The 27,431-nt window shown below is 36.1% G+C and overlaps 1 protein-coding gene across 1 annotated transcript; it reads right to left on the bottom strand.

Moving 5' to 3' along the window:
• Nucleotides 1-22,905: 22,905 nt before the first annotated feature.
• LOC129240303 (basic helix-loop-helix neural transcription factor TAP-like) lies at nucleotides 22,906-24,279 on the bottom strand. Its single transcript, XM_054876021.1, has one exon. It carries the CDS (start codon nucleotides 24,277-24,279, stop codon nucleotides 22,906-22,908), a length of 1,374 nt encoding a protein of 457 aa, XP_054731996.1.
• Between the last annotated feature and the right edge of the window lie 3,152 nt (nucleotides 24,280-27,431).

The raw sequence follows: 27,431 nt of genomic DNA, 5'->3' as shown, positions 1-27,431 counted from the left end.
ACTAAATTACTTTAAGGTTGACAACAACATACTTACATATACTGTAGTGCATTTGTCCTGTACATATAGGCCATTTTTTGGTTCACACCTTTTTTTGCCGTTTTCAAATTTGGCGCAGTTTATAATAGTGCTCAGTATCATTCCTTGAATTCTCAACATCTTCTCTACACTTCACTTGTTCGAAATTTCCAGGTATGTCAAAAACACAAAATACCACGCGTCTTCAACGTCTCAACTTCATTATTTCTAGGTTTATTTTATCAAAAAGTAGCTAGTCTTTTAAACTTTCGACTGACATTAATCCTTTAAATATTGACTAAAGCGCTTTTAACGGATTAAAATCATCAATTGAAACTTTGAACAAAAAATTATCACAACTCAACAAGCAAACGTCACTGTCACTGCACACAAATTGCGACTGGTAATAGTAACAACAAAAACATTACAACGTCAATGTGACATATCAAAGGATTAAAGTAGAAATATAAAATAAAAAACGCAAAGCCGTAAAGAATACTTGTTAGAAACACTCGCAACTGTTTGTTTATCCAATGTTGTTCGGTTGAAAAGATACATAGACTCATACGCTGGGATGCACCATACCGAAAAATTAAATAAAAGCCAACAACACTACATACAACACGTGATGCCACATCACAAGCCAACAATGATCTATTTATGTACAGATGTATGTATGTACAAACATAAATGTACGGTACGTTAAAAAATTGAAAACGCATGAATGGGTTGAAATTGTTACAAAATCCTTTAACCCGAAAATGCAAAATGCGAACAAACAGTGCGACTAAAGGGCAGAGTGCACATTTCACAGATAAACCAATTCGAGCAGGGTAATAAAACATCCGATAAAAAGGTCGCTACATAGTCATCCATACATACATAGATATGCATGTATGTGTGTCAATGAAGGGCAATATGAGGCGGTGGCAGCAGCGAACTTCGCTTGAGGAGTGTAACTCTGCAACCAGAGCAAATTTGGAAGTACGAAAAACGTGCACTTTTATTTGCGAAAGGGTTTTATTTGATTTGATTTCCGATTTTGCGTATTGCAAAGGGGGTTCTCCTGACATTTTTACTATTTGCTCTTTGCCATTTCTTAATAGGCATGCCAGTGTATCAAAGTTACTTTTTCGACACTTGCGCGCTTCATTTATTGCGAAATTATTTATTGCCCACTCGCCGCCGCGAATTGAAATTCTGTTGCTGTTAAGTAAAGTTGCGTCGTTTCATTTGCAGTGTGTAAATGTAGTTGTAGATTGCAGCCAAGTTGAGGGAAATTAAATTCAATAATTTTACGAATATTCACAAATGAAGCGTTTCATTGAACTTTTGTTGATTACTGTTTGGCGATTGGTGATGGTGCCAAATGGCATGCTTATAAATTAGTTGTATAATTTTTATTTTTTTTATCGAGGCAGTACGACTGGTTGCCGGTTTGAGTTGAGACCCAAAAGCATCGACATTTCGAACTTGACTTCGCTACATCTTTATGCGTTTTAGAATGTCAAGCTCATAATTTGTGCTCCTTTCGTATCTGTCACCCATGTGAACTAGGCTATAGATTTTGCGTAGGTCAGTTTTATCATATCACTCTAGGACGGGTATGATCAGACTTATAGAATATTTTTAACCCTAGAAATAAGTAGGCAGAGTCTTTAAAAACTTCGCAGTCATAACTTTCAATCCAGAAGTGTGTTGCAATGCGGGGGAACTCTTTGTGTGTAGACAAGATAAACTATGTTTGCCCTTATTTTCTAGGCGAACCTCAGTTGCAACCTCCTTTAAGTTGGACAGAGTACGTGCGACCAAATGACGCTTAGTATATTGCGCTTCATCAACTCTTTGTCAATGGATTTGAATAGCAAAGCTGGAAGATTAGGTTTTGCAATTAGGATTTTTGTTGTTTTACGCCAAATTAATGCGTTCCTATATAATGCTACTCGAGTTGTGAGACATGAGCTTTATCCCTAAATATTGGCATGGGTTATTCATCTCCATTATAGTGTTGTAAAGTGATAGGGTTAAGATGTATCTCCTCCATATCTGCAATGTACTTTCGTCGTATTTGACAAAAATTTATTTTTGACGCCACTAATACCGGCAATCCTGATTGCCACCATCACATACATTTTGACCTTGGGGTTTTACCTATCCTTTCCTCGTTCTAAAAGGCATCTCCCACGTCTCCCTGACAGCAGAGTGGTTCTATGAAATATGCTGCGTATTTCAGAACAGTAGCGCCACGTTCTTGCTATCAATGGCTTCTGTGGTAATATCTAAGTTCCGCAGCAGTAGGCAGTGACTGCGAGGCCAAGATCCACTGCTTTCTTACATCCGGGTAATGAAGATTTTCTTGTTCAATCAGAATTGTGGGACAAATACGAAAATCACAGCTTTCAGGCCTGAAGTTTTCCTAATTTTTCTCAGCACACTTACCTTAAGGCGTCAGATACCTGCAAAATTTCGAAAAAAAACATTCTTCTTTTTTATAAAATGTTAATATAATCCTTTAAGAATGTTTAGAACTTAAATTTAAGTATTTCCTATATTATAGGTTGTCAACCGTGACGACTATTCTTTACGTTCGAGCGCTGGGAGATGTATAGTTACGTTGTATTCAAACTTTAGACGGGATTTTTTTTTTTTTTCAAAACTATATTTTTTGAATTGGCGTACACGACAACTCGAAAAGTTATTGACCGATCTCCCTGAAATTTTGCACACATCTTTTTTATAATATTACTTATTATGTGAATACAAGTTTTCGAAAATTTTTCGATAAAATAATTTTTTCGAAGCAAAAATTCATTTTTTTTAAGCTTATTCCGCGACTTTTTTTCCTCCCATTTTTGTTTAATCCATATAGAAATTATGACATTCAAAAATAAAAAAAAATTTGGTTTTTATATTTCTTTTCCTTTTTTTCTATATTCAGGTCACTGTCGTCGATGCTACAACGCCCGCCGATCGAGAAGTCCCTATTATTATTATAATGTATAATATAAATAAACTGTATGCCAATTTTGAAAAAAATATATTGACTTCTACTTTTACAGGTATCTGTCCCCTTAATTGCAAACAGGTCGATGCTGGATCCTCGGAAATGTATGTTACTTTTGTATGGGTGGGTGAGTGAAAGGCAGCTGTTAGATGAGTTAGTTTAATTGTGCGTTGGTTGGTGCGCGATCGGATTTAATTAACGAGACCACATGGAGAAGTGAACCTTTACCGAGCCAAGTTTTCGAGTGGACACAGATGCTTCAAAGCATATTTATACAGGTTTAACTACGACGACAATCCCTATTGCTACTACTGCGTCGAAAACGTTTTAGAGGACGTTGACTACATATTCTTCACATGCTTGCGCTTCCGTTCTAAGAAGAGAAATTTCAAAGAACCTTTGGAGAAACTCTTTCGGCGGAAACATCCGTGCATTTTATATTTGACGCTAGTTCCGCGGCCTCAGCCTGGTTGCAAAAGGCTACTTGAGGGTAGCGCGGTACCACAACGCCTATTTTTATTTGGTTCAGCTTCATTTGTGAATTTTAGGCAGATTAGAGAAATGGTTTATTTGCATTTCCTTTCTACAACTGTTTGAAGAAAATTTAGTAAATGTCATGGAAAAGCTTAACTACTCGTAGATGATTCTTGAATTGTCCCTCGCCTCTTGCAAGCTTGCGCAAAGTTGAAAGTTCCCATGTTTTTATCGATATAAAGATAATTCACGCACTCAAAACTTACATCGGTGGTGTGATTGGCGCTCATCTCGTAAAATTATATGTACTATTAAAACAAAAATTTCTCAAAATGTTTTCACAGCTTCTAGGTAAGTTCATGATTATAAGTGTAGTATGTATTATTGAGTATGGTTAACAGCTTTATTTCCTTTTGCCATCTACGAATCAAGTTTTCAAAACCAAGCAGAGCAAGAACAGCAAGCAAAGCCAGCCTGCATTATGCCAGCACCTTCAGAGACGGATCATCAAGTGACTGTACAACTAAGCGAGGAGGCAATCAATGGATACATTAGCTTTAAACATCATCATTTAAAAACAAGGGGCAAAATTACGCATTCATTATAACAATATTTGAGTTACTGAATTAATATAATATTTAATAGTAAATAATAACACCGCTGTAACAATTATGAAAAGAAAATAAAAAGTAACCCTTTATGGTACTGGTAGTGAAGTGCAAAAATATATTTACTAGGTTGTTCAATAAGTTTTGCGGGTTTGTTTATGAGCCATTTATTATCGACTTGTCGCATTATTTTCTACAATGGATAAAATTAAGTATCGTGGAGTGATTGATTTTTTGTTTTGAAAGGGTTAAAAGCAAAGGAAATTTATGAGCGAATGCTGAAGGTGTATAAGGACTTTCCGTCATCAATTAGTAGGTACAGTAAAAAGATGGGTTGCTGAATTTAAACCTGGTCGTACAAGCTTTGAAGATGATCCACGTCAAGGACGTCCAAAAACGTATAACACAACAGAAATTGTAGAAAAAATACAGTATTGGAAACTTGTCGAGGGATTGCACGAGATTTAGTAGATGCCCTAGGCATCTCATTGACATCATCGCAATATTTTCAGTGACTTATTGGGTTTCAGAAAGCTGTGTGCAAAATGGGTGCCGCATTCGCTAACAATGGAACAAAAACACATTCGAATGCGACTTTCGACTTTCTCAGCAACATTTAGAGCGTTAAGTGGATTTCAAGTGGATCTTGTACCCCAATTAATAACTATGGATGTGTATTACTTGCAAATTGGTAAAACAATAAATTCTGAATATTATTGTAACCTTTTAGACTAGCTGAAAGAAAAATTCCTGAAAAAATACCCATTTTGCAAAAGAAAAAAATTATTTTTCATCGGGACAAAAGCATACAAGAGCTAAAATCCACGAATGAAATTTCGAATTGCTCTAGCATCCACCGTATTTACCAGAATTGGCCTCTAACAACTTCCATCTCTCTCCAGACTTAAAAAAATCCATGCGTGGAAAGCGTTTTTCATCACATGAAGAGGCCAAAACAGTTGCGGAAGCGTATTTTGCAGCCCTTCCAGATTCTCCCTGCAGGGATGGAACTCATAAATTGGAATCTCGTTGGAACAGGTGTATTGGTGTTCAAGGAGACTATAATGAATAATAAAGTGTATTTCAAACCATACAATTTTGTTTTTTTTATCGAACCACAAAACTTCTTGAACAACCTAGTATATGTATATATATTTTATCAAAATAGCATTACTCCACACTTTATATTACCATATTTGGAATTATTTTTCCATTTACCCCATTATTCTGCAATCACTTTGGAAAGTGTACTCCTTTGATTGCCTCAAGTACCGTTTGTAGCCACAAAACAAAAACAAATCTGCCCGTTCAATTGCCCATTCAGCTGTTGAATTATATATGAACCAGCATATACTCGTATGTATATATGTATGTGTATATGCATGTATATAAGCGTGTATGTATGTATGTTTACGTCAGAGTTTTCTATTGTGCAATTGAAAGCGAAAATCACCAGTCATGCTGGAACCATTAAGTAGTCGTGCAAAGAATGTACGCGTACGTGAACTTTGCAAAATCTCTGAGCCACAAACAATAACAATAACAAAATGATCAAGTTAATTCCCAAAAGTATCAGCGACTACACTTCAGTGACACAAATGCGATGTAAATGTTGGATAGTAATTTGTTTCCTTTTGGTTTCCTTATCACTTCGCGAATATCAGAAAATTGTTTTCTATTAATAATTTTGACTAAACTGCATTAACATACACACGTAAAGTATAGCCAGAAAAAATGTCGAAAATAAAAAATCAGAAAAAATTCAAAACGGAAAACCGAGTTTGCTCGTAACAGATCAGACGTAATTTGAAGGATAAGAATCTACCCTAGCCGGGCGCAGTGCATTAGTATATACGTATATATGTATGTATGTACACACTTATTTGCGCATAAATGTTATTATGTTGCCAGGAGTTGGCATAAGCCAATGTTGTTGTTGAAATGCTTTTATTTCGTTTTATTTTAAGCAGAATGTCATTCTCAACCCCTACCATTTTTCGCATTAATGCAGCAGTCGGTTGGAGGTTTGGAAATCCCAAATCTGTCCTGCTGTGTATTTGTGTGCCTTTCTATGGATTTCAACAAATGATGGCAAAGATAAATCCTAACACCTTTGACAAAAACTCACAAATGACATTTTGTGCCACACAACAGCGGTCCAAAGCGAAAGCCATGTGTTGAAGTTATGTGCATTTTGTTGGCGCTACAGCACTCAAATTTGGTTTAAATCATTCGAATGGAATAATCACTATTTAGCTACTTGTTTCATTTTCGCATTTATAAGCCAAAATGTTGTTTGTAAAAAACTCAGCTAAAAATGAGTGACAGAGTTGAAATTATGTTTTGCAAATCATTGCAGAAAACACTTTATAATTCTTACGAGTGCACGAGCACACTGAAGCATTAAAATTTTAGCTTTACAAGACTCGTTTTTATACCCGCGCACTTGTATACCCCACTACATATGTACGAGTATATATATGTATATACCCAAATGCTCAGGAAGATGAGAGGAGTCGATTTATTGTTTTTATTTTATTTTAATAATCTACAGTAAAAATTACCTCACAGACTAGACAAAAATCAAAAAAAGAAAAATAAGTCAAATTTGGCAACTAAAATAAATAATAACAATCAGGATAAATACGATATTAAGCAACTAAATTTAAATTTTTTACAAAATTAAATTTAGATAAAGCGAAATCAAGCAGGCTGAAATTGGGTAATGAATTATAATCCCTAAGTGCACGAGCAAAGGGTGCATTACTCGCAAATTTTGTCTTAAAGTTTTCCCCATAAAATAAAAATTCTAAAGATTCTACATATGTATGTAGATTAATTATCTTTAGCCGAGAATTATTAATTAGCCATGTCTCTCCGATTTAGCCATGTCCGTCCATCCGTGTACCCGATAACTCGAACAACCATCAATATATTTCAATTAGATTTGGTTAGTTCATATTGAAAATGGGCGAAATCGGCCATTAACTACCCCCGCCTCTAATGCAACAATAATTTTCACAAAAGAAAAAACGTGGTATTTCTATCATAAATGAAGCAAAATTACTACAACTTCATAAAAAGTTAAAAAAAAATAATAATAATAACACGATGAAAGAAACAATTTGAGAAATAGGCGATAACTCGCACAAAAACTACGCTCACTTTTCATATGTTAAAATGATATTTCCGTCCTTCGGTCGGATGTTATACACTTTATATTTCACTGCTTATGGTTTATTTCCATTCTAGCCTAAATTAAATTTTACTAAAATGTGCGCAGGTGACCACCGTAGCCAAATAGATTGGTTTATGACTACCATTTGGAAGCGCACAGGTTCGAAACAACGCGCACAAGACCGCGCACCAATTGATGGAAAAAACTTTTTTGTTTCCGATCGCGCCGTGGCAGGCAATGGCAAACCTCCGAGTGTGTTTTTGGCATCTAACTACATATTCAGAAGAGTTTTACGAGTCGTCAATGTCAGAAAAATGTTGCTCTTTAAAATAACTCTTACTACAAAGTCCATAAAGGAAGTATCGAAGCAATTTGTGAATTAATTGATCATTATAAGTGAATAAATCAAGGACATTATGCAGGATACTGGTGATCCCTATAGCCGAATACATATATTTGCCTTCTATCCAGAAGCTACTTGAGCGAGGTAGAAAATGGTGAACTGTTCGTACCGCAAGCGAAATAATAGTTTCCATCTTCTTAGTCAAAATCTTTGTTCATAAGTCTGGAGTTCTGCACAGAACCATTCTCCAAGTGTCAAAGTAGATTGTGATTTAAAAGGATATAAAAAGGATATGCAATAAAAATACAGCATACAAGTACCAGTACAATTCTTGATATTCCATTTTGCCAATCCCTTATCTTCTGGAAACGAAATTTCGGTTGATTTATTATATTTTATTATATTGCACATACGTTTAGAATGAAGTCAGCTTCAGATTTTTGAGGAATCACTTATTTCAGGGAAAGTCTCCTGGGTTTCTCAACGGACCTCTGATCTGCCTGTAAGAAGTAATAGTATGTAGTGTAGAAAATAGAAATGAATACAGATAATATTATATGAGAAAATTTCTGCGCGGCAATATAAACCATTGCAAAATATCTGAATGAGACAAGTAGTTTTATAAGTACGAAAAAGTAGATGAAACTAAGTTTTTAGAAGAGATATGATAATCGCACCAAAATTAGCCAAATTTTCGTATGAAAAACTCTGAAAGATTATAGTAGGACTGCGCTTATTGGGAAAAACTCGTCGTTTGTATCTACAACTTTCAAAGGAACGCATCCACAACCGAAAGGCTTTTTGGCAAGAGTTTGGTGGAATGACCAAGCGATGAATTGCGCCATCGGAAATGATGGTTAACGATTTAAAGCTGAACTGGGTTATGAAATGATATATGTATATGTATACAAACATTCCTATATAATATTAAAAAATATTCTGAGACTGTGGAAAAAGTATATATATTACGAAGTTTGCTCAAAAAATAGGGTAAATTTTTAAATTTTGGGGCTGCGTACATTCGAGTTTCGATTTTTTTTTTCTTTTAAATGCGGTTTTAGCAATAAATCATATTTAGTTTGTTTGTGAGAGGCATAAATAAGACAAGTGTTTTGGGTGTTCGCCGATTTTTTGCTATCGAATAAAATCGATCAAAGAAGTTGCATAAATGTTTGTGTAAAAAATGGAATTGAGTGCTCAAAAACACTTGGAATGTTGACAGTGGCATAGGGTGCGAGTACTCTGAGTCAAGAAAGTGCGGGTAGCGTAGTACACATAACAGAAGTGAAACTTTCAAGGCAGACAAAGAAAGAGGGAGAGACCTGAGAGAGAATGAAAGAGAGAGGCATAGAAAGAATATATATCTAAATAAATGCACAACATTTGCAGAGAATACAAATAGATAAAATTTACAAAAAACGGAGAAGGGTCGACCGGTGTAGATAAACGCCGGACACAAACCTTGGCAACAACGCGCACTACTCAAAGCGTTTATCACCCGCACAAGCGCAGAGATTCTAGGACCGCAGCAACGGCACAAATTACCGCAAGGCAATACCAATAAATCCCACGCCGGAATGGATAGCATTTTATAGTACGCACAAGCACTAGCTAGGAAACGGAAATAACCACCAAAAAGTAGGCACAAAAAAAAACCGCCAAAAAAATTGGGACCAACAAACGCCCCAAGCAGTAGGCACCAAAGAAATATAATGCCAAAAAGTAGACACCAAAAATATATTTCCTACAAGTTTGCACCAACAAACAAGCGTCAAAAAGTATGCAGTGTTATTTCTCACTAGAAATTACAATAGCAACCACAGGGAAAAACTCAGGAAAAATAGCCTAAAGTGTATCTAAGATATATATAAGGTGTAGCTCTTTCTCTTCTTTTCCTCTACGTTACATCTTCTTTCTCTCTCGCGGAACAAAAATGCCCAAAACGTTGCATGGCTTTGAAATTTTACTCTCCATTCTCACTCGTTCATCGACGCCTAAGAAGTTTCACTTCAAAAATGACTAGTAGCACAAACTTTTCAGAGAATATCGAGCCGCTTTGAACGCCCCGATGAAAATGTTGAGAACGTGAAGACAATTGTTATGGAGAATCGCCGAATCACAATTAGAGAAGTTGAAGCGTGTGGCAGCAAAGTTCGTTCCGAAATTGCTGAATTTTGACCAAAAACAACGTCGCATGGGCATCGCTCAGGAGTTGTTGAACGACGACAACAATGATTCAGATTTGCTTATAAGGGTCATAACTGGTAACGAATCATGGGTACATAGTTATGACATCGAAACCAAAGCCCAGTCGTCCCAATGAAAGAAGTTTGAAAATTCACCTTATTTTTTTGGCAAACCTCGTATGTAGGTATATTTTTATGTAATACACAAAACCAGATCAAAATGTACTTGCCCTCAAAACCAGCTTTTTAATCTTTAATTTCTTTTTATTAAATATAGTTGAATGCATGTAAATAAAGAATACGCTTTTTGACTACCTCCAAATATAATTCCTCTCGTCAATCTCCACACGAATTCCCCTCCAACACGAGCAACCAAATGCTGCTTATATTTTTCACCGAAATTTTAAAATCTGCGAAGCTGTTCCATCTCAACTTACGCTCGACAAAGAGCCTCAGTCAGCTCAGCGGCTCAACTCTCTTGTCAATGCAGTCAACTAAATAATTTGAGTGCCATTCATATCTTTTAGGTCTATTGCTCATGTTTCATGATTTTTCCTTCGTTCGTTCTGACGGGCGAGCTAAGTGTTTTGCAATTGTGTGTATGTGTGAGTGTTGGGCCTGATGTTTAGGGCAAATCTGTAATTCAGCGCTTGGCCATTGTGTATGACAGGTGACGTGAAATCGTGAAGTTCCCTATTGTTTTCCTGCATTCACTCACTCACTCGCTTACTAACTGCTGGTTGGCTTACTCACCCCATAACGAATTATTGTGCGAGTATTAATGCCTATGTACGAGAGTAAGTGCAATACTAGTAAAGAACCCGCGGTTTTAACGCGTATATGGTCCACAATGTTCCTGGTTACTCGTACTGCTCGTTATTATTTATTTGAATTTGACGTCTCTTTGCAGTGGCGAAATATGCAGTATGGGGCTGTTGTTGCTGATTTTACTGTTATTGTTGTAGACCGACAAAAGTGAAAAAGCAGTTTGCTAGTTTAATAACTGTAGCACACACACACACAGATACACAGGGTGGTGCGCAGAGTGGTTTCCTTTTAAAAATTCAAACAAACTAACGAAAAACAAAAAAATGTTTCTACCTACATATATATTATTAGTTTATTTTATTATATTACACTGTGTGGCAAAAAAAAAAAATTAAATATACTTTTATGGAGACCTAGCACAACTTATGGCTATAGAAAAACTAAACAAAATGGTATAGGAGAAATTTCCAATACACCCCCAAAATCTCATTTTATGGCCATAAAACCGTTTTTCAGTAGGTTGATGTGAAGAATCACTCCTAACTTCGCCAATTTCCATCCGATTTCGAATTTGTTTTTTAGTTCGAAAGAACAAAAACAAGCCTTTTTGACAGTGTGTTGACAATTTTTCTGAAATGACAACTGACGAGACTGTAGGCGGAAGTATTTGGAATTTTTTTTATTTTTTCTCTATTTTTCAACTTTGACATAAGTTTTAAGATATTATCCGATATTGAGGATTTTTTCTAGTACACTACTGTTATAGTAAATTTAATTTTGCGTCGAATGAGCTATATTTGACTGTAATTGAATTAAAATTAATAGAGTTGTGTGGGTTTTAAGATTTTATTTTATTTTTTTTTACTAATTTGGTATTTAGGTATAACGTACGCTAAATGGGAATAAGGACGTGTTTTGATGCGTTATTATAGATACGTAATATTTATTGGAGTATATATGTACTGTACTGCATACAACAGAACTGGTTAAAACTTACGAAAATATCTGACATATTATAGCACATTTTTTTTTTCAATAGAAATATGGAAAAGCTCCCAAGTGTACCAAAGTTCACACTGTACATTGATTAACAAAAGAAGTTTGGTATTATAATTTAACCTTATTAAAATGTCAAAGTTTTATTGTTTGTTTCACGGAAATTCAAGAGATATAAATCAAAACGTTGCCAGAAAAGTCGAATTTCTCAATATTCTCCGATGATGTGGCATCATCAGCCTTATCATAAACCAGATAATTGTTATTTTTATAAAACGGACGTAAACGGTGATCATTATAAAGCTCGAAAGCACAAAAAGTATGCTGATGTTGCAACTGTTAAGAACCCCGTAGTCTTGGACGATATGATTGACTCAACTGCAGGTCATGAACTGAGGGAAGTTCAACTCATTGCTGATGATGTTCACACTGTACATTGATTAACAAAAGAAGTTTGGTATTATAATTTAACCTTATTAAAATGTCAAAGTTTTATTGTTTGTTTCATGGAAATTCAAGAGATATAAATCAAAACGTTGCCAGAAAAGTCGAATTTCTCAATATTCTCCGATGATGTGGCATCATCAACCTTATCATAAACCAGATAATTGTTATTTTAAAAAAACGGACGTAAACGGTGATCATTATAAAGCTCGAAAGCACAAAAAGTATGCTGATGTTGCAACTGTTAAGAACCCCGTAGTCTTGGACGATATGATTGACTCAACTGCAGGAAGTTCAACTCATTGCTGATGATGATCAAACTGATAACAATAAACCTGATGATGAAGAGTACTTTCCGTCTGGTTCCAAGTTTTCAGAACGACACATTGTATCAAATTCAAATTTTCAAGATCTTTCTCGTGATTTACTTCTATCGGGAAGACAATCTGAAACGCTCGCTTCTCGATTTAAAAAATGGAATTTAGTTGATGACGACTTCAGATGAATGATGATGATCGAATTTCTAACAGAGAAGTATTCAAAACTGATGAAGAGAATGACAAATGTACCGTACCATATTAAACTCCAAAGGGCCGTTTCTAATGCATTTTTTAGTTTGGAACCAGTTCCGTTGTGTACTGCACCGTACCATACCGTACAATGCTGCACTGCACAATACTCCAATAAATATTATGTGTTTATAATGACATTTGTTATCATTTTCACACTTCGATGCCTACATACCAAATTAGTAAAAAAAAAAATAAAATCTTAAAACTCACACAACTCTATTAATTTTAATTCAATTACAGTCAAATATAGCTCATTCGACGCAAAATTAAATTTACTATAACAGTAGTGTACTAAAAAAAATCCTCAATATCGGATAATATCTTAAAAATTATGTCAAAGTTGAAAAAATAGAGAAGAAATAAAAAAAATCCAAATACTTCCGCCTACAGTCTCGTCAGTTGTCATTTCAGAAAAATTGTCAACACACTGTCAAAAAGGCTTGTTTTTGTTCTTTCGAACTAAAACAAATTCGAAATCTGATGGAAATTGGCGAAGTTAGGAGTGATTCTTCACATCAACCTACTGAAAAACGGTTTTATGGCCATAAAACGAGATTTTGGGGGTGTATTGGAAATTTCTCCTATACCATTTTTCTTAGTTTTACTATACCTACAAGTTGTACTAAGTCTCCATAAAAGTATAAAATCACTATCGCACAGTGTTATTTATGGCCGCCGTAGCCGAATGGGTTGGTGCGTGATTACCATTCGGAATTCACAGAGAGGTCGTTGGTTCGAATCTCAGTGAAAGCAAAATTAATAAAAACATTTTTCTAAATAATAGCGGTCGCCCTTCGGCAGGCAATGGCAAACCTCTGCCATGAAAAAGCTCCTCATAAAAAAAAATATCGGCCGTTCGGAGTCGGCTTAAAACTGTAGGTCCCTCCATTTGTGGAACAACATCAAGACGCACACCACAAATAGGAGGAGGAGTTCGGCCAAACACATAACAGAAGTGTACGCGCCAATTATATATATATATATATATTTATGGAATACAGACCTGTCTAGGCTGGCTTAGCAGTAGTGGACGATGTTAACTCAATTTTCCAGGACCTTGGGGACGAAGGTTTCTGGCGCAGAGTTAACATAGCGCACCGAGATGAAAATGCGCTTCGTCAGGAAAGATGATTTTAACTAATTTTCAATAAAATACTGATTAGGCTACACAACATTATCTGCGTTCCAATCGTTCCAATAATCGGGATCCGGTAAAAGTTTGTACGTAAGTGCACAAACAACGATGTGGTTTTAATAGAGATATCGTTAAAATTACGACTCATTCTGTCTCCTGAAAAGAGTTGTCACTACCGAAGAATACGGTTAAAAAAATCAAACAATCAAAAATCAAAAAATCAATCAAATGAATCCCTCTGAACATGCATATCCATATATACACACATATGTATGTATTTATATAAACAGTTAAGGCTTAGAATGCCTATATATAAATATAGAAAGTTGAAAAAGATCTGCTTTGAAAATCGAAAAAATTTCGAAACTTTAGTGGACAATTCAAAGCTAAGCATTCAAAAATTGGCATCAAGCGCCACAGAAGGTTGCCAAAATAACGCAAAAACACATTTCATACACGTATGTATCTACAGTAGAAACTCAATTCATGCACGTAGTGAAAACCGGGCTCGGTGCAAGTTTCGAAGCTGTCGCAAGTACTGAGATTTTTTTCCGTACAATTTAAAATAGTTTTTTTACTGATAGCAAAATAAATTTATTTGGTTTTATTATAATAAATAAATACACTTTAAAGCAATAAGTTTTATTTGAAATTAAAGAAATATTCGAGTTTGGCTTGTTTTTTACACACTCGCTTGCTCAGTACCCCACTGTTTCTTCGCCTCTGTAGCATCATAATATCGTTTAAGCAAGCACTGTTTTGCTACGCCCAAACCAAGCATATATTGGACTCTGATAAATGCTATATTGAATGCTCGATTTCTCAATAACCATTATTATTTCTTCATGATTTCCAGCAGCGCTTGTACAAGCAAGGAACGTTATTCTCTCCATACTGATCTTATGTCCCGGAGCCAAGGTTTCTTTTGAGCGCACAAGAGTTTTATTGGGTAAAAGATTACAAAATAATCCAGCATTGCATATGTGCTCTTTTGTCAAATTTGAATGCATACTTGTTTCGTTAAATTTGTCTAAAAAATGGGCTGATACAGTCACTCATATATGATAACTTTTCTCAGCAATACCTATTGTATTCCATGCCCTTAGGTGCGCTTCAACTTTTTTCCGAACGACGCAATATTTTTTATTTTTCGCTTGTCATTTGTAAACTTCATTAGTATACATTTCATCATGGAACGCTACACACTTGAGCAACGATTGCAAATCGTGCAAATTTTTTATGAAAATAATCGTTCTGTTGCTGCTACTTTAAGAGCATTACGGCCATTTTACGGCCCATTTAACAAGCCGTCCCGTTTTGGGGTTATGTGATGTCATTAGTCTACAGTAACAAGCCGGCGATGATTTGTGAGCTCATAGCCAATATTGAACGCGAAATTGCTGGAATTTCGGCCGATTTATGCAAAGAGTGGTCGAAAATTGGGTTCAACGATTGGACTTCGTAAAACGTGCACGCGGTGGTCATGCAAAAGAAATCGAATCTCATACTGAAATGTATATGTTCAAACTCGATAATAAAAAAAAATTAGTTAAAAAAGTCAAACCGTTTGTGTTTTATTCAAAAAAGTTCAAAACTTGAAGCGCTCTTACTGAAAACCCCTATATTACACCATGCAAATGTTAAAGCAAAACTGTCATTTCGTCAACAAATGAATTAGACTGTACTTGCTCTAAATTCATTCAGCTGAATTTTATTCTCGAGGTTTATTCTCAAAAATACAACGCAACAAGAGCAAAAGAGAAAGTCGAATCAAAAAATTTTGCTAGTACCGAGGAACAAATTTTCTAATCTCGCACGTATCGAGTTTGTAGAAGAATCGGGTCTCTACTGTATGTATTTGCCACCATAATTTATAAATGTCATTGCGCTAAAATATTTATCTTTAATAGTGTATTGCCCTAATATCTTTTATTCACATTTTAAGAAAGAGCTATAACCTGAAATGGTTTTTAAGTTTAAAAACATCATTAAAATTACACTACTCAAGAAATTCCTTATGTTTTCAATACCATTAAGATGTTATGGTGACACACATATGTATGACACACAGCTGTTTTAAAGTTTCGAAGATAAAAGCTGCCTTTGTAAATTTTGCAGCAAAATTTTCCAACCAATTTTTTTACTTTTTGTAGTTGTGTCTTCAACAAAAATTGGCGAAATATTCGATGCTTGGGCAGCGGGCACTACAAGTAAGCAAACAGCAACCGAAATATTTGTCGCAAACAAAACTGATAGAGAATTGAGTAAAAGATTGCGCGAGTTGACAATAATAGGCCAAAAAATTTTAAATGGTAACAGTAGTTTATATTTATGCAGTAGTTTATATTTAACATACATATCTATGTATGGGTATCAAATCACAAGAAACGAAAACGACGAAGTTTATGAACGTACAATAAAAGCGTAGAGTTAAGGAACTTGTCGCAAATACTTCAGCTGAACGAATGCAAGCTGCTGCTCACGTTATAAACGAACGAAATGAAAGTACCAACCAAGTGTTTATCAAATAATCGAGCATTTGCATTATTTTGTGATCTTGGTTTTTTTTTTCAAATTCACGCAAAAAATTTCAAAAAAAGGTTGACTACTAAATTTCAATTTCAGAGGAATATTAATTGGAGAGAAAATTGTGTTAAAATGAAATTTTTACAGTGACCGTATATTTTTCGCTATCAATATCGATAGCTATAGGTCAACAGCTGGGAATGGCAAACTGTATTCACATTTCTGTTCGGTATAATTTTGCCAATCATCATGAATCGTTTAATACCCGAACAGGGCTTCCAAATTGTGGAATTTACCTTCACTGATGTTACAGTTGACTAATAAGATTGATTTTGAATCTTTAAAACAGTAGTTATCATCTTTCCAGCCGATTTTTATATTTAAAATTCTATTTCTGCCAGTGCATAAGCAGATCCTTCGACTCAGACTCGTAGTGGTAAAAGCAGGTTTACTCTGAAGTAACATTCATAAATTCATACCTGTTCCTGGAACGCAGATTCAAAAACTTGCATCAGCCATTACCGAGCTTTTGCTTTTGAAGTGGCAACCATTTTTCGCTGAGCGGGGATGATTAAGACGTTAATACATGATACTCCAATTAATTCTGGTTTATATTTGTTTCTTTTATATTTCTGTATTCACAAGAACAAGTATTTCGACTTTTTCAACAAGGTTTGAAGACATCACCCAATCGGCCAGATGTAGTCCTCAAACCGGAGCGGCCGCCTGGCCTAAAGGGTTAGTGCGTGACTACCATTCGGAATTCAGAGAGTGAACGTCGGGTCGAATCTCGGTGGAAGATCAAAAAATTAAGAACAAGTTTTTTTTAATAACGGTCGCCCCTCGGCAGGCAATGGCAAACTTCCGAGTGTATTTCTGCCATGAAAAAGCTCCTCATAAAAAATATCTGCCGTTCGGAGTCGGCTTGAAACTGTAGGTCCCTCCATTTGTGGAACAACATCAAGACGCACACCACAAATAGGAAGAGGAGCTCGGCCAAACACCTAAAAAGGATGTACGCGCCAATTATATATATATATATAGTCCTTAAATCGGCTACTTATAAACCACTTTTTTCCAAGGCAAAAGTAGGTACGCGTAATAAGGCGATATATAGGTTGTCTGCGGGCACAATCAGGAATTAAAAGTTTATAATATAACTTATTTCAATAATTATTACAAAGAAAAACAGGATGCCATTAATCTCGTGAAAGATATTTTCTTTTAGTACTGCACTGGTTACTGGGTTTTATTTCATAGACTTTAATTTTGAGGCACTCCCACAGAAATAAGTTCATAGGGCTAAGATCGATCATCATTATCGGTTCCTGTTTCTCCCACTGGAGCATAGGGCCTCAGTAAAACACCTCCATCTGGTTCTGTTTTTTGCAAGAAGATTGATTTCATTACAAGTTTTTTTTTGACGTTTCAGCTTGACAGTTCCGCCACAAGATATTTTTGGATGGCAAACCTTACGATCACCTTGTGGATTCCATTTAAGTTGCGCTATCATGCTGAAACTATTTGTGTACTGACGGAACGATGTTCTCTTTTTATTGATATAAAATAATTGTACTTTTTAAATAAATAGGCCACCGCGCTCGTGTGATTTGACGCCTCTAGACTATTTTCTTTGGGGTTATGTGAAGTCATTGGTCTACAATAACAAACCGGCGACGATTTGTGAGCTCAGAACCAATATTGAACGCGAAATTGCTGGAATTTCGGCCGATTTATGCAAAAGAGTGGTCGAAAATTGGGTTCAACGATTGGACTTCGTAAAACGTGCACGCGGTGGTCATGCAAAAGAAATCGAATTTTATACTTAAATGTATATGTTCAAACTCGATAATAAAAAAAAAAATTAGTTAAAAAAGTCAAACCGTTTGTGTTTTATTCAAAAAAGTTCAAAACTTGAAGCGCTCTTACTGAAAACCCCTATATTACACCATGCAAATGTTAAAGCAAAACTGTCATTTCGTCAACAAATGAATTAGACTGTACTTGCTCTAAATTCATTCAGCTGAATTTTATTCTCGAGGTTTATTCTCAAAAATACAACGCAACAAGAGCAAAAGAGAAAGTCGAATCAAAAAATTTTGCTAGTACCGAGGAACAAATTTTCTAATCTCGCACGTATCGAGTTTGTAGAAGAATCGGGTCTCTACTGTATGTATTTGCCACCATAATTTATAAATGTCATTGCGCTAAAATATTTATCTTTAATAGTGTATTGCCCTAATATCTTTTATTCACATTTTAAGAAAGAGCTATAACCTGAAATGGTTTTTAAGTTTAAAAACATCATTAAAATTACACTACTCAAGAAATTCCTTATGTTTTCAATACCATTAAGATGTTATGGTGACACACATATGTATGACACACAGCTGTTTTAAAGTTTCGAAGATAAAAGCTGCCTTTGTAAATTTTGCAGCAAAATTTTCCAACCAATTTTTTTACTTTTTGTAGTTGTGTCTTCAACAAAAATTGGCGAAATATTCGATGCTTGGGCAGCGGGCACTACAAGTAAGCAAACAGCAACCGAAATATTTGTCGCAAACAAAACTGATAGAGAATTGAGTAAAAGATTGCGCGAGTTGACAATAATAGGCCAAAAAATTTTAAATGGTAACAGTAGTTTATATTTATGCAGTAGTTTATATTTAACATACATATCTATGTATGGGTATCAAATCACAAGAAACGAAAACGACGAAGTTTATGAACGTACAATAAAAGCGTAGAGTTAAGGAACTTGTCGCAAATACTTCAGCTGAACGAATGCAAGCTGCTGCTCACGTTATAAACGAACGAAATGAAAGTACCAACCAAGTGTTTATCAAATAATCGAGCATTTGCATTATTTTGTGATCTTGGTTTTTTTTTTCAAATTCACGCAAAAAATTTCAAAAAAAGGTTGACTACTAAATTTCAATTTCAGAGGAATATTAATTGGAGAGAAAATTGTGTTAAAATGAAATTTTTACAGTGACCGTATATTTTTTGCTATCAATATCGATAGCTATAGGTCAACAGCTGGGAATGGCAAACTGTATTCACATTTCTGTTCGGTATAATTTTGCCAATCATCATGAATCGTTTAATACCCGAACAGGGCTTCCAAATTGTGGAATTTACCTTCACTGATGTTACAGTTGACTAATAAGATTGATTTTGAATCTTTAAAACAGTAGTTATCATCTTTCCAGCCGATTTTTATATTTAAAATTCTATTTCTGCCAGTGCATAAGCAGATCCTTCGACTCAGACTCGTAGTGGTAAAAGCAGGTTTACTCTGAAGTAACATTCATAAATTCATACCTGTTCCTGGAACGCAGATTCAAAAACTTGCATCAGCCATTACCGAGCTTTTGCTTTTGAAGTGGCAACCATTTTTCGCTGAGCGGGGATGATTAAGACGTTAATACATGATACTCCAATTAATTCTGGTTTATATTTGTTTCTTTTATATTTCTGTATTCACAAGAACAAGTATTTCGACTTTTTCAACAAGGTTTGAAGACATCACCCAATCGGCCAGATGTAGTCCTCAAACCGGAGCGGCCGCCTGGCCTAAAGGGTTAGTGCGTGACTACCATTCGGAATTCAGAGAGTGAACGTCGGGTCGAATCTCGGTGGAAGATCAAAAAATTAAGAACAAGTTTTTTTTAATAACGGTCGCCCCTCGGCAGGCAATGGCAAACTTCCGAGTGTATTTCTGCCATGAAAAAGCTCCTCATAAAAAATATCTGCCGTTCGGAGTCGGCTTGAAACTGTAGGTCCCTCCATTTGTGGAACAACATCAAGACGCACACCACAAATAGGAAGAGGAGCTCGGCCAAACACCTAAAAAGGATGTACGCGCCAATTATATATATATATATAGTCCTTAAATCGGCTACTTATAAACCACTTTTTTCCAAGGCAAAAGTAGGTACGCGTAATAAGGCGATATATAGGTTGTCTGCGGGCACAATCAGGAATTAAAAGTTTATAATATAACTTATTTCAATAATTATTACAAAGAAAAACAGGATGCCATTAATCTCGTGAAAGATATTTTCTTTTAGTACTGCACTGGTTACTGGGTTTTATTTCATAGACTTTAATTTTGAGGCACTCCCACAGAAATAAGTTCATAGGGCTAAGATCGATCATCATTATCGGTTCCTGTTTCTCCCACTGGAGCATAGGGCCTCAGTAAAACACCTCCATCTGGTTCTGTTTTTTGCAAGAAGATTGATTTCATTACAAGTTTTTTTTTGACGTTTCAGCTTGACAGTTCCGCCACAAGATATTTTTGGATGGCAAACCTTACGATCACCTTGTGGATTCCATTTAAGTTGCGCTATCATGCTGAAACTATTTGTGTACTGACGGAACGATGTTCTCTTTTTATTGATATAAAATAATTGTACTTTTTAAATAAATAGGCCACCGCGCTCGTGTGATTTGACGCCTCTAGACTATTTTCTTTGGGGTTATGTGAAGTCATTGGTCTACAATAACAAACCGGCGACGATTTGTGAGCTCAGAACCAATATTGAACGCGAAATTGCTGGAATTTCGGCCGATTTATGCAAAAGAGTGGTCGAAAATTGGGTTCAACGATTGGACTTCGTAAAACGTGCACGCGGTGGTCATGCAAAAGAAATCGAATTTTATACTTAAATGTATATGTTCAAACTCGATAATAAAAAAAAAAATTAGTTAAAAAAGTCAAACCGTTTGTGTTTTATTAAAAAAAAAAAGTTGAAGCGCTCTTACGGAAAAACACTTTTTATACTGATCCTGCATCTCTTTTATGATACTTGTATGACCAAAGCCTGGAAGATCCTTCCCATTTGCATTTTTAATACATATCTGGCTGCACATTTTTTTAAGAAAATATACAGTGCGATAGTCCTTCTATCGTAGGTAGGATCGTCAGAATCTAGTTTTATTAGTAATCAGTAACTAAAGGCCACATAAATGGTGACGAAGTGCCTCCTTGTGGTCAGACTTTCAATGCCTTGACTGAACTATGACTATAATTAAGCAAATTATCATCAAGCATAATTTTCACCCACCCTACAGTCGGTATATCGATTTTTCTATTAAGAAGATCTCTTTCTATAGAGCAATAATCCGTGTTGTCAAAGCGTCTTCAATATCTGAGAAAGCACATAAGACGATTTCTCTAGAATTTAGAGTCTTATCTATCCTTATTACAACATAGTGAAGTGCTCCTTCCGTGGATTTTCCTTTGTTACAACAAATTGAGATTGATGGAAATTTTGTAGAGTAGAGAACGAAATAGAAAGCATTATCCCTCACTGATGGGGCAGTCCATCTAACAGCACCCCTCCACGGACTTAGACTACATACTAAAGTTCCTCGCGAAAATATGGTTACTCAAAAAATATCTGAATCCTGGAAGTGGACATTATAGATATTACAGTTGCACTTCTCTATACCCAGCATAATAATAATAATAAACCAGACTAAGCCACAGTAAGGCGTGACTGGGGATACAGCTAATATACACTTTTAGAAAAATAATAATAAATTGAACGTATTTTTCTTTCTTTTGCACTTTATTTTCACTGGAGTATATTTCTTATGATAAGTATACATTTCATTACAACCTGTATAAACTGATCTTTGCTGAACCCTCCCCTTTTGTAAAACTTTAACTAACCTTTATATTAAATACATGTTTAATAGTTTTTTTTTTATTTTAAGAAACTGACTAGCTCTTGTTAGATGTATTACAGTAAATGCCTAATTTACAAAAATATATTTTCGTATCTATTTACATATATTTTCTCTTTGGTAAATATCAAAACTCTCACATTTCATAAAGCTTGTAGACAGCTACGGTAAGGTACCTGATACATTGAGATAACCTGTTAGATTCGTGAATGTGTACTTAGTTTTATTTTTAATGTTAACTCTTGACAAGGATTTGGCTTTTAAATTGCTATGCTTCCGAGTGATCCACAGCTGAAACAGCTGCGGAGGATCACTTGAGAGGATAGCAATTTTTAGCAAATGGTTAATTTTACTCTTTTTGCATAGAACGTTGGTTGAGACTTTCTAACGTTAGGTTATAAAACTTCAAGTCAAGATTCTATGAAGATGTCGTACAAAAATTATTTTCTTAGTTATATTCGATCTATTGTTATGACGAAAAAAATGGCGGTACACGGTTATTTCGTCGTAACAATGCATCGATATTTTTATTAGTTTCAAACAATTCTAGATTTCATCAACATATTTTTGAAATATTTGCCCAAAATACTTGAAACTTTGTAGAAATACTTCAAAATTTGTGGATGACTTTTCGTAATTTTTTCTCAAAATACTACTGAAACTATTTAATAAAATGTTTTTGTTTTATATGCATTATTTTAGTCAAAGTACTTCAAACAGATGTTCAAGTCTTTAATAGGCTTACTATCCGAGTACTCAACTCCAAAACCATCCATAAAAATCAAAATTAAACAAATTATTGATTTCAGTGCACCTATAGACTGCTGTATACCTACATATGTATGTATGTATGTATATAAATAAAACTTATTCCTTGCAACTGTCCATTTTAATATGCCCCAATATCCCGTTATACCTGTATTACTATACACTACAATCCATAGTAACACCCGCTGCTATACGTTTGAATACTGTTCGAAACTACTATTATTGGTGTTCGTCATTTGCTCACTATAATCCTTCCAAGGCGGTGTTTGGGTGTAGAAACTGCTGGCCTGATGCAACATTGATGACTGCGCTTGCTCCCTTACGGAACCGCTACGATCCATATGCGCACCTTGTGACGCCATGGATGGTGTTGATGTGAACGCTGTTGACTGATCTTTCGCCAGATAATAGTTTGTGTCCGCAGTTGGCAGTTGAGTGTATGTAGGCTGTGTTGTATAGCGAGCTGATCTGATGTCAGTCCCAGGCGACACGTCCATGTACGTGGCAGATGTGGATCGTATATTAGCTGCTGCTTCGAAAGTACTTTTATATAACTCGTATTTTTCCTGTGAAAAATTTGGATGCGTTGCCGTTGGCTCACATAACGGATTGCGCGCTTCGTGTTGTATATTATAGGGACGCATGTCACTGTCGTAGGCATAACCTTGCGGTGGTCGACCCCGTTGCAGTAACTGCTGTTGTTCTATGTATACGTGTTGTGCGTTCATTGGTGGCGCCTGATGTGGATATGGCACACGTCCAGCGAGGCCGCAACCCATGCCGAAGATGCTTGTGTAGGGTTGTGGATTGATGAAAATCGCATCGAATAACTCTTTGGTGATGCGTTCTCCGCTTAGAGTGAAATTCTGTAACTTTTCCAAATCCAGATTGATTGTGCCACCACTTTCCAGTACTTGCTCTAGTGCGAAAATGTAATTATGCGCGAAACGCAGTATCTCGATTTTTGTCAGCTTAGTCTCCTCCGGTAGTGAGGGTAGCGTGACGCGCAGCCTCTCCAACGCATCATTCAACGTATGCATACGATTTCGTTCACGATCGTTTGCCTTCATACGTCGAAACTTTTTAATGCGTACTACTTGCAGGGGACTGCGTGAGCGCGTTACACGATTTTTGCCGACGGCATATTTGCGCTTGGGACGTGGTTCAGTTGGTTGATCACTGTTATTGCCATCGACAGCGCCGGGAGAATTCTTTGTCGGCGTTGATGTTAATTTGGGTGCGAATTCTGTTTCCGTCGGCGGTGCTTTGCTGATCACATGTTCGACCAGCGTGCGCACACTGCGGCTGCTATGATTACTGTTCCCATCGAGTAGGCCTGGAAATGGGGCGCGCTCCATGAGGGGGCCTACGCCGTTGCTATTGTAGCTGCCAGCCGGCAATGATGACTCGGAGGCAGCATAGAAATCAGCGCCATTATCGAATATTAGTTTGCGCGGCGTTACATTACAATCGGTTTCAAAGCTTTTCTCGTAACCACTGTCGTAAGATGAATCTTCAAATTCGAATGAACGATCATCGAAACCGCTATAGCACGAAGACATTTTCTTGTTTTTGCTTTATTACCTGACAGTCTTTTGAACATTTGTCACTGGTACGGCGGGTAAGTCATTAACGCGGCATGCAAAACTCTTTCACTGGTGTACCCAGTAACGGTACGTTTCGTTTTCTATGGTAATCATTCTTCAACGCGCGATTGTCAATGCTTTTCATGTGATCTCTCGTATACGAATTGCTTGTTTCACGTTGCCCGTTTCTTTACCAACTAAACAGGCTTTAAGGGCGCTCATTAGTTTTATATTCGTCCATCACAACAACTCGTTAGCTAGTGTGTACTCGTGAGCCGCGTGAGCAGTGCAACCCTCTGCGTATTGGTGTCGGTCGTGACGGCGCCATCTCAAATCCTGCCGATTACCGCTGGGGGTTGGTCTATTTTGCAACATCAACAACAATAACAACCGCCGTAGTATGCACTGCGTGGAATGGCGTTGGTAATAACGTTACCACTGTCGCGCCACCCTTACTACCCACCCAATGCTGAAGCGCCGAAGTGAGTTGTGAGAGACTACCAATCGGAAGGATGACTTCGTCGAGCGGCACTAATTCTTGTTGCGCGATCAAAGGGATTTGGCAGCAATCAGTTGGCGGCTAAAGAGTTCCGTATATGTTTGTGTGTGTTAACTCGTGGTCTGCAGCATAAATATGAAGTTTGGGTTTATGTGTCTGCAACATACGTAGGGATGCCAAGGCCTTTGGGATTTAGAACTTTGAGCTAATTGCTTTAAATATTATCTAATGATATTTTTAGAAAAAAATATTAAAAAATCTTTTTTATTTATAAAAAATTAAATTTTATAAAAAACATTCCGATTTTAGCGGCATTTTCACACCCTTTGGGCATAAGCAAATCTTAATATTTTGGTGAAAATCTTAAAATATAATGAATTTTACCATGTTTTTGGAAAAAAAAAATACTAAAAATCAAATTTGTAAAAAAAATAAAATTGTATTAAAAAAAATTCCGATTTGATGAATTTTATATTTGCGATGGAAAAACTGTACCCTTTTTTTTGAGAGTTATGCACCTTATTGTACATATTAATATGAATGTCTATAGTCTCGTCTGAAATTCATACTCTTTATTTAACAACTTTATTGCAGATCATGAAGAGGCTAAAAAGGAAGTTAATTCAACCGTCATGGAGGTTTCCTCTGGTTGGGGGTTTTAAGATATGTTTAAATTCAGTTTTGTCCTTGATTTCTTCTGATTCCGCATGGCCTACCTGAGAAAAAATGAGAGCTGAGGAGAAATGAGAGCTAATCGGTCAAGTTCAAATTGTAGACAAAAATCTATCAAGAGCCAATGGTAAATGAAGGAGAGAATTTCTAATGAAATTATAAAAAAATTCTAATGAAATGCTCTGGCAGGCAAAGTTGCTGCGGCCCACGCAGCTACAAGACTAAGGAAATGCGTTTCATGCGTTGTCCTACGTATACTCCAGAATTCATCAAAGTCCTCACAGATAGCTTTCCAATAAACAGAAATTTAGTCTTCTGAATTAAGCTGTTTATTCCAAGCGGAATTCGCCCCAAAAGATGCAGGAAATTTTCAGCTCACCAGAATCAGGTCTGAGGTGCTCAATGAGCTTCTCAGGCTAACCAAATCGCCCCTCCTAGTTATTGCGGAATCTTTACTGGGCACTATCAGGATATATTTAAGCTTTTTATATATAGCTGTCGAAATCGTCTCGATATCTGCTGCTTAGCTTTTCCAGTTTCAAGAGAGTAAGATTGAAAAATCTTGGCTCTAACTTAACTAACATCTCTGCCGATTTAGCACGGTTGAATATTGGACCGCTTACAATATATTATATTTTACTTTTTCCCTCTTCCTGCTATTCCCTTTCCCCATTTTTCTTTTTCTAACTAGCTAACCGCTGTCCAGCAGTTCTCCTAAGGCGCCTTTTTTTCTAGTGGGTCCATTGCCGAAGACGTAAACTCCTTAATTTTTGTCCTGGATCAAAAAATAAAATTTTTTTAGTTTCTATATAACAACAGAAAGAGACGTACGTAGGATTTTTTCGATATTTTGTTTTTTCACGAAATGGTGCACGTTTGAACAAAAAGTTACAATTTTCACTATAAAGAACGACATAAAATTGTTGATTAAAAAAAAAACTATGTAATATAAATAAAAAATCCTACGTACGTCTCCGGAGAAAGGTATTTCGAATGTATTGTCAAAATTTCGTAAGAATCGGTAAAGATTTGTTTCGAGTTATGTCTTCGGCCAGTTTAAAAAAAGTGATTTCGAGAAAAACGCGTTTAAAGTTGTAAATAGCGTTCGGGGCATACCTGCGGGGCACTGCCGTCGAATGAAATTTTGGGCATTTAGACATTTTTGCTGGCATCCCTCATTTCGTATATTATTTCTAAGACCCTAAAGCACCTTTTAAGACAAAAAAAAATTTTTCGATTTTTTCAAAATTCTAGACCAGCTTCCCCCCTTAAGCCAAGCTACTTCCTCAAAAATTTCCAGCAACTTCAATCTTATCTTCTCTTTTAAAAAGGAATTATCTCACTTGGATAACTTTTAGTGTTCTATTATAGGACTATGAATAAGTTCGTGCGGTTTTACAACAGATGGCGTAACTTGATTATTATTCCATCGATCCACATTTCCAAACATTCATTGGAGAGCTACTGTCGTAAGGCACAAACGTCAGTATAAGTTTTTTATTTGAAGCGTAAACAACAATATTTTTACCACACTTGAAAATGTCGAATTTCGTGCCAAATAATGTGTTTTTGCGGGGAATTTTTTAATATGAAGAAAAAAGCAGCCGAAAGTCATCGTATCTTGGTGAAAGTTTATGGTGAGCATGCTCTAGCTGAGCGAACGTGCCAGAAGTGGTTTGCACGCTTTAAAAGTGGTGATTTTGGCTTGGAAGACGAAGAACGCGAGGGTGCGCCGCCAAAGTTCATGGATACCGAATTGGAGGAATTGCTCGATCAAGATCCGGCTCAAACGCAAGAAGAGGTTGCAAAAACTTTGGGAGTTGATCAATCAACCATTTCCAAACGTTTAAAAGCCATGGGAATGATCCGAAAGGTAGGCCATTGGGTGCCGTATGAATTGAAGCCAAGAGACGTTGAACGCCGTTTTATGGCATGCGAACAACTGCTTCAACGGCAC

Source organism: Anastrepha obliqua, chromosome 3 (genome assembly GCF_027943255.1).
Source record: "Anastrepha obliqua isolate idAnaObli1 chromosome 3, idAnaObli1_1.0, whole genome shotgun sequence".
In the NCBI taxonomy this organism is placed as follows: domain Eukaryota; kingdom Metazoa; phylum Arthropoda; class Insecta; order Diptera; family Tephritidae; genus Anastrepha; species Anastrepha obliqua.
This window is presented reverse-complemented; position numbering and strand designations above follow the sequence as displayed.